Genomic DNA, 13,486 nt, shown 5'->3' with positions numbered 1-13,486 from the left:
GGCCAGGTCCGTAAGAAGCTGCAGAAGCAGTGGAAATATCTGGGCTTCTGCAAACACACCTTGGCAGATCCAGGTGTGCACTGCAGTGCTGGAGATATGGAGCATTTCTCCTCCAAAATCAGGAAAAATCACAAAAATCTGGATACCTATTCAGAGGCCCAGCCCCATGCAGGCTCAGGAGCTGAGGCTTCCCTGGCATCACTGCCCACATCCTCACTCAGCACAGGTTTTGTGAGCCCCCAAGGGACAGCACGAAGCGTTGGGGTGCTGGCAACCTCTGCAGGAGCCAACCCCTGCCACAAGAAGCATCTCCCCCAGCCAGCGATGTGTTGATACAGAGCTGTCTGATTTTCTGGGCTTAGGCAGCACTGAAATACTTCCAGAAAGCAGAGCTGCAGCGGCTGCACGGAACAAAACGAGACAGCTTGCATGTAGGCACAGCGCTTATTACCGCTGCCGTACTCAGGATGACTTCTCCATCATCTCCACCTCCAGCCCAAGCTGCCAGAGCACTTCCCCCCCCCTACTGATGCACTCCACATGTTTGCAAGGAAAAAAAAAAAACAAAAAAAAAAAAACAAAGCCTTAAGAGCACCAGCTGCTGTAATGGAAAAGGCTGAAAGGGTACAAAGGGCTAAAGAAAGGAAGGAGAATTAGACACGGAACTTCACGGAAACCTCCTCGTAACTTCTGCAGTGCTATTCCCCAGCTCCTCTTCTGGATACGCACCAGCACACGGGTCAGCTGGTGGGTGGTCTGCTCAGCCAACGCTCCAGCGCCTGCTTTCTTTGCAGCCCACGGCCTCTCTCATTAAGCTGCCTTTCCCCTCGCTGGCTCTCAGAAACCCTTGAAGGAGCTGGAAGGAGGGCGAGAGAAGAGGAAGAGGTTTTGCTTGCTCCCCTAAGAGCACTCTCACCCACTAACACATCTATTTTAGGTGTTGTTTCAAAAATATCTGTATTATTCCTTTGTAAGCCTTTCATATTTTTTTTGGAAAGAATATACATGCATTGCCCTGTCCAGATGCAATTCTAGGTGAGAATAACACCACACTGTCCCACCTGTATGTGTATAATGTAACAGAGAAAGGCTCTCCAGCTTTCTGAGCCCTTAAATCTGCTCACTGTGTACTCTATCAGATGCTTTGGGGAATTAGAGCTGCAACACCTCTGCAGGTGTCTTGGGGCCATCGATTTCAGTGAGACAAGAGCACGTTGCTCAGATGAAGTATAAGCAAAATCAATCCCTAACCTGGACGACGGGACAACCCCTGCCTCAAGCGTCAGGCCAGAGTGATGGCACGAGCCGGGGAGGGGTTTACTCGTAGGTAAAAGCAGTCGCTGAACATAAATTCTTTCCTCGTCTTCAATTCACGATGCCTCTAAGCTTTGTGTCACGTTTCACGTGCCTTCCTGGAAACACCGTACGTGTCACGGCTTTGGGTTACTGAGAACTGTGAGAACTGGTCAGACTTTCCACCAGGGTACAGCACGAGTGGGCTGGGGCGCAATGGTTCGGTGGCACGGCGCTAGGGCACGCCGTGCTGCTCTGCCCCGTGCTCTTCGTGATTGAAGGGCAGTAGCTTTGCGGTTTTTACGACCGAAATGATGCTGTCGTTAAATATTTTCTGCCACACAAGGATCGCCCAGTGGTAGGAAGTGGCCCAGCCCCCCCGAAAACCTGCTGCAGCGAGGGGTAAAGAGATAAAAGCACCAATAACGCTGCTCTGGGGCTCCCCGGGGGAGGCAGCGGGCTGGGACAGGGGGAAGGTGACAAACCACAGCAGCAGCAACGTGCATGGTCTTCTCCTGAGTCACGGGACGGGGCTGAGGGACAGAAACTCTGCCAAGCCGTGGCGTGACTCCCCGGCAGAAGGCACCAGCACAGCAACGCAGGCGTGGGCACGACTCGCCCGGCAGAGCGATTGACTCTGCTAATTCGGGGTAATTAGGCTGCTGGCCGGGTATCTGCCCACGTCACGACACCGCTGCACAGGCAAAACCTGCGTCTGCTTGCACGTCGCCCGGCTGAGCGGGCGCTGTCAGGACTCACTGCATGGCCAGGCATCGCCCTGACTCAGAACACGACACCAGAAGAGCTCACGTGAAGCCAGCCCCCTGCTTCACCCGTATTCCCTCGCTGCTGCTGCTGGCTCGAGGCAGCTCTCCGTGACCGAGTTTATTTCCCATACTAATTACGCAGTTTCCTGTCTCTCTCATTAGCTCGCCGCCGCCTCTGATTGCAAGCTCAGGGGCGAGCCAGCGGGGTCGGATCCCACCCCTGGCAGCACCCCACAATAGCTGGGCTGGGTCCTGCCCGCTGGGATGCTCCATGCCCCGATGGCTGGAGAGGAGAGAAGTGGCTGGGTGCATTCCCCTGGCTAAAAAAAAAAGGCAGCACGGAAAAAACAAGGCAGCTGCAAACTCGCAGCAAGCTAAGAAATAACTGCACCTCGCAGACAGGGCAGGTTCTAGTCCAGAGATGACTGCAAGGGGGGAAATAAACTTGAAGAGGGGGAAATAACTTGAAGGGGGGAGAAAGGAAAGCAAGAGATGCTCCATCCCTTTCGTCATTTGCACAGTCTCTGCACACAGCGTGGCGGGAGGATGCATAAACTCACTGGGGTTTGCTAAACAAAACGAGGGTTGTTTAAATTAAACAGAAGCCACCAAAAAAAAAAAAAAAAAAAAAAAAAGAGAGGTCCGGCTACAAGTGCCTGGAGGAACCTCTGCAGAGCTCTTTCCCTGTGAGGCCCCAGCTGGATGGAAAGAGCTCGGCCACAACCTCCTCCTCTCGTCTTGGGGACGTGCTGGGTCAGCGCTGCTCCTGTCCCCCCTGCCAGCTCTACCTGCTCATCGCCTGCGCCAAGGCCATCAGCAGAGCTGCAGCTCTCCCTTTCCAAGAGCTTTGCTCCTACGGGACACCAGAGCAAGGTGCACAGCCCTGGGAACACTGCACCATGCGGTCCCGCTCCCTTATGGGGTCTGCACGGGATCCCCTGATGATTCATTCCTGCTGGGACCGAAGATGCTCTTCCCAGAAATTTAAGCACGTTGCCTCCCCTCCTCTGGCATCGAAGGCCCCAAAAGCACACGCAGCAATCTGCTACCAGCTGCTTACCTGACAGAGAGGGTGAAATCCCCGGGGTTGCTCTTGCTGGGCCGAGCCAGAAAGCTGCCATGGACGCCCCTGGTCAGGAGCAGCTTCTCTGCCTCGATGCCGCTGATGTTGGGATGAAACCACCTGCAGAGGGACAACGGGATGTGAGCTACGTGAGTAGCAGCCCATGGGGCAGATGCCATCCTCCTGCCTGCAGTGCTGGCACCGTCCCTCCACCCACCAGCTCCCCATGGCAGCTGCCCCCCAAAAAAAACCCCAACTCATGTGTCACAGCGCAGGAAACCTCAGATATCCCCCAGGAGAGACCTCTTTGCTCTGCCCTCCTCTTCCTCGGAGCAGGAGCCCCGCAAGCTTTCTGTAGTGCCCCTCTATAGGAAGCCACCAGATGGTTTTTGACTTTTTTTTTGGGTCTGATCCCAGCTGGCTGGGCTCAAATCAATTTGCTGCCAGATGGGCTGACCCCAGGAAAAGTCCTGCATCTCCCCGAGGGCACTCGAGGCATTTCTTTAAGGGCTGCCGGGTGGGTTTTACAGCAGAGGACCTGCAAAAAGAAAAGCTCCACCATCAAGAGCACTGAGTTTTTCAGTCTCCTAAGCAAGAGCACAGCCTCAACCCTTCAGTCTCCCCGCTAAAATCCACTTACAAAGAGGGGATGCCCTGGCTGGGGAGAAGAAAGGGGTTCCACTGAGACCCCATCAAGACAGAAAGCCGTGCTCCGGACTGCAACACGAGGCAGGGACGAGCCCTGACACTACAAAAGGGATTTTAATTGCTGGAGCAAACCCAGCGACTCGGTTGCATCTCATCCAAGGCAGCTTCGCCTCTCCAGCTCAAGACGAAGCAGCTGCTCCTCAACCCCTCAACAGCTGGAGTCGAAGCTGTGGCGACACAATCACCTTTCCCGTGAGCACAGAGGAAAAAAAATGACCCAAACCGTGCCGCTGCTGTGCCAAAAAACCACAATTCTCTGCAAGGGACCAGCGCACAGCCCAGGGAAGGAGGCTTTTTGCACGGGGCTGGAAAGCATTAGTGCACGGACGTAATGGGATGGCCTAGGAAAGAGGCAGCTGACCCGCAGGGAAAAGATGTTTCATTTATATTGCACGCTGCTTGAAGGCAGTCTTTGTGCTTTCAGTGTCATCAAACCAGCGACTGCCCTCGCTTGTGATGCTATCAGCCTCGATCAAGTTCTCTTGATGGAATCACAAGAGCTGGTGTTTCCCCACGGCTTTAAGGCGTGATAAATATGCAGAGCGGCTTAATGATTTCCCATGTGGCACCAGCTTCGTGGCTCGATTTTTCGGAAGCCACCGAGAATCCACTGCCTAAATGCCAGGCTCTTTTGAGTAATCTCACGACCCACACACGGGCTGATAGCTGCTCAGCTCGGAAATTCTCTCCTGCTTTCGCTCCGGCACCCGTTTCCACGTGGCACCGCTGCGATGTTCCTCCTGAGCAAAGAGGAGGAGAGGAGCCCTGGCTGATACTGCCTTCTGGGCAGTGCCAGCTGCAAGAGAATTAAGCTGCAGTGGCTCTGAGCCCTCTTTGGAGAGCAGGATGAGAGCGCACGAGTTCCTGCACAGGCGGACGGGTCGGCGGCACCACCTCTCAGCCCAGCGGCTCGAAACCGCAGCGCTGAATTTTCCAAGCAAAGCGAAACACGGCCCTCGAGAGAAGCATCTCTGGAAATTGTGAGTAAGCTAGCTTCTTGTACACAGCTGTCCCGGGGCTCGGAGCAGCTGACACGCCGTCCCCACAAAGGGGTTTGTGACTTGGTCTCGGTTGCTGCAGAGAAATTCGCAGCCCAGCATCTCGCCGAGCGCCTGCCTGGGGAAATACACCCCAAGACTGGATCTACAAACATAAGCGCGCTCGTCAGAGTGTGTTTGTCTCCCAGATACACAGAGAAAAGGTCGAGAAATGTCACGGCCTCCTCCACAATTTGGGATTTCCTCCCTCACACCACAACCCAAACAGTTTTGATGAAAGATCCTTGAGTTCTGGAGGAAGGCGGCGCCGTTCGGAAAGGGCCACGCAAGCAGATGGCAAGCAGGGCTCCCGGCGCTTCCGAGCCTCGTGTTCCCGACATCACCAGTGACACCCTTTTACAAACCCACCCTGCACAGGGCCGGCACTTAACTGCTCTGCAAAACTGCTGCTGGCACGGGAACGGAGCCTCTAATGGAGCTTAATGGAGCTCGGGGGCACGGCGGAGTTGCCGAAAGCGAGGCAGAACGGCAAAAATAACAGCGCAGCGCGGCAGGAAAAAGCCAAGACAACATCGTGGGTAAAGCTGTAGGAGGAGAGCCCTGGCAGGCACGTACTGGCAGCCAAAAGTGTGCTCTAGGGCTGAAAATATCTGGGTTGGTGTGACAGCAGTGCCAGAGGGGTGCTCAGCGCTCAAGGGTTGCCACCATGGGAACCACGCACACCTACACATCGTCCCCATCCCCTTATCACTCACGGATCCCAATGAGGGGGCCAGGACCTTGTGGCTGCCTCCCAAAACAGAAGGATGGGTGTTTGGGGAGGGAGGAAGGTTACCCATCACCTTTGGGGGCAGATCAGGGGGCCTGTCGGCTTTGATGTGCTCTTGGTGCCACCGAATAGAAACCTAACTGCTGAACGCCTTTTCTCTCCATCACTCCCACTGCTTGGACAGGGACCAAAGCACACAAGCACACACAGGCCGCTTGTTATTTAGCTCGCAAGAAGCACAAACAATGGGCTGGGGAGAAAATCTCCGCAGCCCTCGCAAGCAGGAGAAGGCAGGGAGGCAGCTTCCAAATCCCGAAGCAAAACAGAGAGGAGGAGGAACAAAAAATGGGGAAAACAAACCTCTGTAAACATCAGTTTGTACCTCTCCCCTGGCTCTGCAGAAGAAAGAAAACCTGGGGAAAGGGATGGTTTCAAACTCAGGGTCGTCTCCATTTGGGAATCCCAGCTCTGAAATCCATCACTTTCTCCCCGGAGGCTTTTCTGCCTGGATTACATGGAAATTAGCAAAAAACCACGAGGTTTGTCCCAGCGCAAATCCTCGCCCCTGCTGCAGCTCCGAGCTGCAGACAACTCAAATCCACCTCTCCCCCTCCCAGGATCTTCTGGCACACCTATTCCCAGCTGTCAGCCCTGCTCCTGTAAACAGCGGATTAAAAACCGAGAGCAAGACCGGCTAAAACAGGATTTGAGGCTCTTTACGGCTGTTTTTCACAACGTTTTTATACCAAAGTGCATTTGTTGGTAAGCAAAACCAAGCCCCAACGCAGCAGGGGAGAAGCAAGCACCAACCCTGGTGGAGGGAGGGCACCAAAACCTGCACAGAGCAAGCACCGGGCTTCGAGTCCAACCTCCTGCACTTATATTTATGTGCCGAGCTGCAACATTTTGGGAAAAAATGGGAAAAGAAAAGCCAACAAAGAGGATCCAAAACAGATCCCCGACCTAGGAGAGCAAAAAGGGTTATTATTAACATCAATGGCAGCTAATGACAGGCGTTAGCGTGCAGCAGGGCACGGGCAGCCCTTCGGTCGCGAGCTGTTTTGTGGAGCTGAGTCACGCCTGAAGAATTGCTTTAAATAATAAAAAAAAAGGGGATCTCGCCACTTTTCGTGCCTCCTGCTACAAGTCAACATGCGCCCTGCCTGCTGCAGGCAGCGCTGCCTTCTTGCAGAGGAACGAGTTTCCCTTCCACCCGCCAAGCCATCTAGAATAAAAGTTGAATTAAAAACATAGAGATATCGAGTGCCTGTCAGGAACCAAAGCTAGGCAAAAAAAATGTATTGAAATAAAGATAGAAAGCAGGCTTGCACGCAGCGTTAGGTGCCCAGGACTGCCTGCTGGGACGTCGCCCAGGCTGCCCGGGGGCTGGGATTCAGATGGGAATTGCCAGCACGTGGTGGGAGCTCAGACATCAGCCTGGGCTGGCTTACACCAGGCCACACGGCACGTTCAGAAGCAGCAAGCACGCTCTGATGACCACCAGCATGCTAGCGAAGCCCACAACAAAAACCTGGTGTGAGCACAGGCACTGGGCACTAGCGGGACACGTTTGGAGCATCCCTCCCCTACTGGGAGCCCCCACAGCACAGCTCCAGCTCCTAACAGCTGCCCAGCACCCCAAAACACTCCCGTTTCAGACCTACACAAGCAAATGTAGGCTCAGGACAGCTTCTCCAGCTGGGGTTTACCCACTGGAATAAAAGGGCAAACCCTCAACGGGTGATTGCCCCCTAGGCATTACAGCAAGGGCTCGATGTGATGGCACCGAGGTGAAAGGCACAGCAGTCCCCGGGGTGGGAGCAGGGCTCCAGCAGAGGCTCTGGAGAAGGAAACCTTCCTGCACATTAAAAATTCCCCCCTAATTTCTCTTTCATTATTGACGAGGTCCACGCAGCGTTACTCATTTCCTCCCGACCACACGCATCACGCTTTTTTCTGCTGCAAGCGCAGCCCTGGCGCCCTTGGGACAGAGTGGAACAGAGAGTTCACAACGCTGTCAGACCCTCGGAAACGTATAAAATCAGGCATTTTGATAAGCCTTGCCGGGAACCCCTGTATTCTAAACACGTTTTTTTGTTAGGCTTGGAGAAGATCAAAGCAAACGTGGCTCAAGAGCCGCCGCCTACGCGCCGCGTGTGGTTAGCGCTGGGTGGCTGAACACCACGGGGACCTGGCTGGCCGAGGGGCTGGCAAAGGGGGATGAGGGGACCAAAACCCTCAGGTTGCCCCCCCCCAGGAGCTGCTGGTGGCCCTGTTTCCCCGGGAGAAGGCAGGGCAGGATGAGGACCCAGCAGCCAAGCAGATAAAGGAGCGGTGCTTCTTCCAGCAGAGAAACAGGGAGGTGGGCTGGGGAGAGCTGGTGTCACTGAGGGCACCGACTCTGCTTCCTATTTAGCAGCTAGGAAGGAAACTTCAGAGCTGCTTAAAGGATCCCTGAGCTGATTTTCTGTTTAAAAGGAGGAGGAAGAGCCATCAGTTTGTGTTTGCGCGCAGCTGAGACGCTCCCTTCGGTGCCAAACATGAAGCAGACGCATAGCGTGAGCTCTCACCACACAGTTTAAGCAGCAGTGGTGCTGAGACAGGCACAGAATTCACTCTCTGCAAGGTTTTTAATCCTTGGAACGGTCCTAAAAGGTGCAAACATCTGGGCTGAGTGAATGATGCCGTCCTGTGCCTGCAAGAGCCCTATGGACGGCGAGGAACACCCCTGGCTTGGAGAACCAAGCAATAAATCCTCTTTTTGAAGGGTATCTCCAGAGGTTTGCCCCAGACCCTGCTGCCTCCAGGAGCAGCGAGGCTCAGCACAGCACCATTTGCTCTCTACGGCTTTGCAGCTCCCCAAAGAGCAGCAGAAATTCGCTTGGGTCTGAGGAGCTCATGGATTACCTGGGGGCATAGAAGATGCTCAGGGTCACCTCGCCCAGGCTTTTTCTTTAGATCCACCAGGGCTGAAAGTTTCCTCTGCCCAAAATACAGACACCCCAATGCTTGCTTGGCAGACGGGGACTCATTCTGCAGCAGCTCCAGCACCAGGGGGTGATGCTGACACCGACTCCCCTGCGAGGAGCCGCTGAGCAAGATGCTAAAACACTGGCCATGGGCAAAAACCTACAGCAAGGTGACATAGCACATCCCAGACAGCTGGAAAAAAAAAATCAAATAAATAAATCAAAATGACAGCCCTTGCTAAAGGGATGAAAATAAGCAGCTGCATGTTAGCTGGGGAGGGGCCGCACTCATCCTGCTCCATTACGGCTCAATTTAGCGAGGCGTGCAGAGCCAATGCTGCTGTTCTCCTGGTGTTTCCGTACCGAATTATTAGCGTCCACGTCTTCATTGAAAGCTGCTCTCCACGGGCACGCCTGCATCTCGCAAACCCTCCTCTGTTGTCTCTGGTCTGGCTCAATCCAAGCCCCAGCAGAAGCCTCGTTACGCCAAGCGGAGCCCCAGGGGGGGCGCGCTAAATAAACACACCCCGCACACATCCCCCCTCGCTGCCACGTACAGGTAAATATTTTCCTTTTCCTAAAGCAATTAGCCTTGTGACGGCTCGTCACGCCGCCGCGCAACACCTGACATCCCCCAAGACTGCTGGAAACAGCTTTGAAACCACCCCCGAAAATTCTCGTTGCATTTCCAAGTCGGCGCATCCGTTTCCGAAGCAGGTGCACGAGGGGCTCGCGATCTCTGGGGTGCTTGTGCCTTCCCCTTGTCTTTTTCCAGAGCATTTCCTAATGGATTCCTGTCTCAGGCGAGAATAATTTATCTGAGGGGGTGTAACACTTGATTTTCACCAATTTTTACTACAATCTAGATGCCTGACATCCCTTTAGCTCATTGGAGCCCAACCTGTGCGCAAACCAAGTTCTCAGCACCAGCTCAAAGCAAACTGCACGTTTGCGCAGCAGCTCTGGCGTGCCTCCCCCCCTTGTTTAAAGATTTAAGGCTGGTTTAAGCATCTTTTTCTTTTTTTTTTTTTTTCCATAAAACTTCAAGGCGTATGGTTAGTGAGAGTGTGTGCACGGAGGGACTTCCCCAGAGAACACAGCAGCAGAACAACGCAGACACCGTGTCGGAGAGGAGGGACCGGCAGCGGCGGGCACAGCCAGCTTGGCACCGTGGGTTGGGCTTATTAACATCCTGCTAATTAGCCCAACCACCTTCATTACAAGGCTCGGGTCATAGGAGCTCTCGCCCTGCTCCAAAGCAGCAGGAGGGCCAGGGAAATGACCCAGAGCCCTGGTTCTGGGCACCGCAGCCCTGGGGAAGTCCCCGGTGCTGGTTTCAGCAGCCTCAAGGGACAAGCAGCCAGGCTTTCCTTCCCCTCCCAGCACCTTTGGGTGGCTTTTCCAGCCAGTGGCCATGCCAGGACCCAACACCGAGGCACGAGCAGCTTCCCCACTGCACTCAGCAGCCCCTGGATGGGGCTGGACCCTCCTGAAACCCCCCCAGCCCTGCTGCAGGACACCCCACGGGCAGGGGACATCCCCGGCCAGGACACCCCACTGATACCTGAGCTGCAGCAGCGTACCCAGAGCTCCTCCATGGCACGCTCAGAGGGTTTTTGACCCAACCCCATGTGTTTTGCTTGGAAACTTTGGTTTGGAAACGGCACAGCCAGGAATGGTTTCACACGCAGCTCCTCAGAGCTTTGCCATGAACATCACACACCGGGCACAGCGCCTTGAGGCAAAGCAACTGGGTTGAGCTGGAGAGCAGCAGCACCTCGCCACGGCACCAGCTTCATGAATTTGTCATTTAATCCATGTTCAGGCCCGGGGACCTGCAGGAGGGTCCCCGGGCACAGTCCCCAGCTGCCCCCTGGTTGTCCTGAGGCAGGAGAGCGCACGTGCAAAGCCCAAAGCCAGCAGCAGCAGCAGGCACGGGCTCTCTCCTCCAGCCCTTGCAGAGGTGTAGCAGGATGCGGCTCCCTCCTGGCAGCAAGCTGCTGCAGACGAGTTGATTTACCAGCTCCGGAAACCCAGCTGGCATTAAGTTAATTACTCTAAATCCACATCTGTCCCATCTCCGTGACACACGCAGGAGGCTGCGCTCATCCTCTCCCTCTGATTCAGCCCCTTTATCTGCACTGTTCCAGTCCCTGCTTGCCATTGGCACCTCTTCCTCTTTTTAGGCCCTGTCCCATTCTTCCTCCTCCTGATCCATCCACCCCACCTCCCAAAAGCAGCAAAATCCTGTCCGTAACTAGCAGCCCATCAAAGGTACACATCAGTTCCTCTGCCTGGGATGGATGCGGGTACAAACTCAGCCTCCAGAGCGCCTGGCACATAAAATCAAACCATTTAAGTTGGAAAAGACCTCTGGGATCAGCCAGTCTGACCCTAAACACAGGGCCAAGGCCCTATGGTAGCATGGACCAGAGGCAGCATGGCCTGAAAATCACCCAGCGCTTCATGTTCCCATTAAATACCACCTCTAAGCCAGGCCATTAGGGCTGGAAGGAAAATACACCATCCAAGGGACCTGCAAAGCCTCAAAACTCGCAGGCTGACGTAGGGACAATGTCCATGGCCTCCATCCCTGCCTGCCTGCTTGGGGAGAAGGAAAGTCTGCGAGCACCAGCTGCCCCCTCTAAAGGGCTGCGAGCTGCGATGGGAAGAGTCAAAAATGCAATCCCACAGCCACCTGTCAGCTCTCGGGGGGGGGAAATCCAAGGCTATTACCCAGGTCATCAGCTCAGAAATAGCCATTTCCAGAAGAAAAGCCAGAAAAATGTTAAAAAAAAAAAAAAAAAAAACAACCTGCAGATGCAGGCACTCCCTTCTTGGTGAGCGCTTCTGCCCGCTGCGCAGGGCGCATCATTTTTGTCCTGTACACTGAAGAAGCCGGGGTGATCTTTACAGACAAAAGGTCACGTTTTCATGCTTCTCGTTAGATAGTCACCATGCCCGCCTTACCATGGGGACAGAAAACAAGGGGGAAAAAACACTCATCTTGGGATTTTTCGCTTTGACCCAGCCAGCACTCGCCAGGCGGAGCTGAGACAGCTCCACCAGCAGCCTCCTGCTGATGGCAACGCCTGTGGCACAGGGATGCTCCTCGTGCCAGCTAGCAGGGACCAACCATGGACATCTGCACCAGAGCAGGGCCACGGAGGAGCAGCTAGGAGGATTTTGTGCCGTGGGGCACGCAAACCGCCCCGGTTCTGACATCGGTTCATCTGCATGCCCGGAGGGCGGCTCGGAGGAGAGGCTGATTTCGGAGGATCACTGCCTCCAGCAGCCAAATCCAGGCTGGGCCGTACCCAAAGGCCACCAGGCTGCCTCCAGCCACCCCAGCACATGCAGGCAAAGCCTTCAGACAGCCTGGTCCTATCTCCGAGGCTTCCTCACAGCCCATCCCACAGCGCCGATATGGAAAACCTCGTCCACCACCATCTCTTGCACCCCGCAGATAAAGGCCTGACGGCGGCAAGGAGAGGAAACCACGGGCAAAATTAAGATCGGGGTGGACAAAAATACATCTTTGAGGATGCCAGTTTGTTCTGCAGGGCTAGAGCGAACAGCAAGGCGGTGGAGCGTGCGAGCTGGCCTTCCACTGCTGTGAAAAGCCGAGCTGCGACGTGCTCTTTGCATGGCTGCATGAAGGATGTGAGAGAGACGGCACCTGCCTGCTGCCTTCCCCTCGTCCTGCTCCAGTGAGCGGCTTTCAGCAGCATCACTGCACCTGCCCTGGTCCCACTGGGTCCATCTCCTCCCAGGAGACACAGGCTGTGCGCCCTGGTGCACGTGGGCAAGAAACGAGAGGCATTACGGCCGTGTCTGCCACCACCCCAGTATCAAGATCTGCAAATATTGGGTCTAGCAGCTCAGGTCCCGAGGGCAGCAGCTCGCAAGGACTCGAGGATTCAGACGTTGCTTAGCCCTTGCTGAAGGCAGGTCCCCTCTGTAGCTGCAGGGAGAGATGCCTCGAGGAGAGAGCAAGCCCCTGTCCTTCCCCGGGGTGCCAGGTGAGAAGGGAAAGGGGAAAACCTGACCCCACGTTGCTGTAGGGCACCACATCGTACCCCCTGTGGCAACACAAAATTCATAACCTGGCTGGAGCAAAGCACCTGAGCATCTCGGGATGCAGCAGACGTGGCATATTAACACCCACCTCCACGTCTATATCTGTTGGTGGTGTTTCTCCCCTTTCCTAATAAAATAGGAATTGGAGATAAGCAAAGGGGCAACTCCAAAACTAGCTGGGCTGCTCAGAAAACCAGCCACGCACACAAACACAGCCCCTCTTTGCTCCAAGGACGCGGGTCAGGCTTGCAGGACACACATGGTTCGGGTGGAAGGGCGTTACACAAACCTTAAATTAACTCAAATTATTCGACCTGTGTAATTGAGGCTCAGGGCAGAGGCTGCAGGGCAAGCCTCCTGCCCACATCTCCTCAGAGGGTGCTCTGTGATAAAGGATAAATCTTACAATTTGTCCCCTTGCCACCTCCTCCTTCGCATTGCTTGTACCAGAAAGGATTTTGGCTCTCAGCTTAACAGCTGGTGAAGCACAGGTCTGAAACAGCCAGGGAGATAAAACTCCACATCTCTAGGCCACCTGCAGCAAAGAACCGACCCCAGCCCGCACCAAGCACCACGGATGCTGGCGCCCATCCACCTGGCAGCTCTGCAGGGGGACATTGGGGTCCCGTTGGTGCTCCAGCTGGCACAAATCACCGCCGATCGAGCTGCAGGATGAGGGCCGAGTGCCCCAAGGGCACTAAGTCTCTCATTGAGGCACTTTGGGTTTGTTTTTAAAGAAAGCAGCAGAAAACCATACAGGATACGCACGGTGCTAATTTCCCCCTTCGGCGTCCAAATATTTGCTCACCTCAGAAATCAGCAGGCTGCTTCCTCAAAAA

General features: G+C 54.8%; 1 protein-coding gene across 3 annotated transcripts in view; it reads right to left on the bottom strand.

Annotated features, from left to right (window-relative positions):
- LOC309886151 (tyrosine-protein phosphatase non-receptor type 11-like) overlaps positions 1-13,486 on the bottom strand; it is a 37,638-nt gene that overhangs the window by 13,448 nt on the left and 10,704 nt on the right. For all 3 annotated transcript variants that reach the window (XM_082776739.1, XM_082776740.1, XM_082776741.1), the window contains exon 2: positions 3,121-3,243. In XM_082776739.1, coding sequence (XP_082632865.1) covers positions 3,121-3,243 — 123 coding nt within the window. The remainder of the gene's footprint in view (positions 1-3,120; positions 3,244-13,486) is intronic.

This window comes from Aythya marila (assembly GCF_965140915.1).
Source record: "Aythya marila genome assembly, chromosome: 21".
In the NCBI taxonomy this organism is placed as follows: Eukaryota; Metazoa; Chordata; class Aves; order Anseriformes; family Anatidae; genus Aythya; species Aythya marila.
Note: the sequence above shows the minus strand (reverse complement) of the source record. Positions and strands in the feature narration are given on the sequence as shown.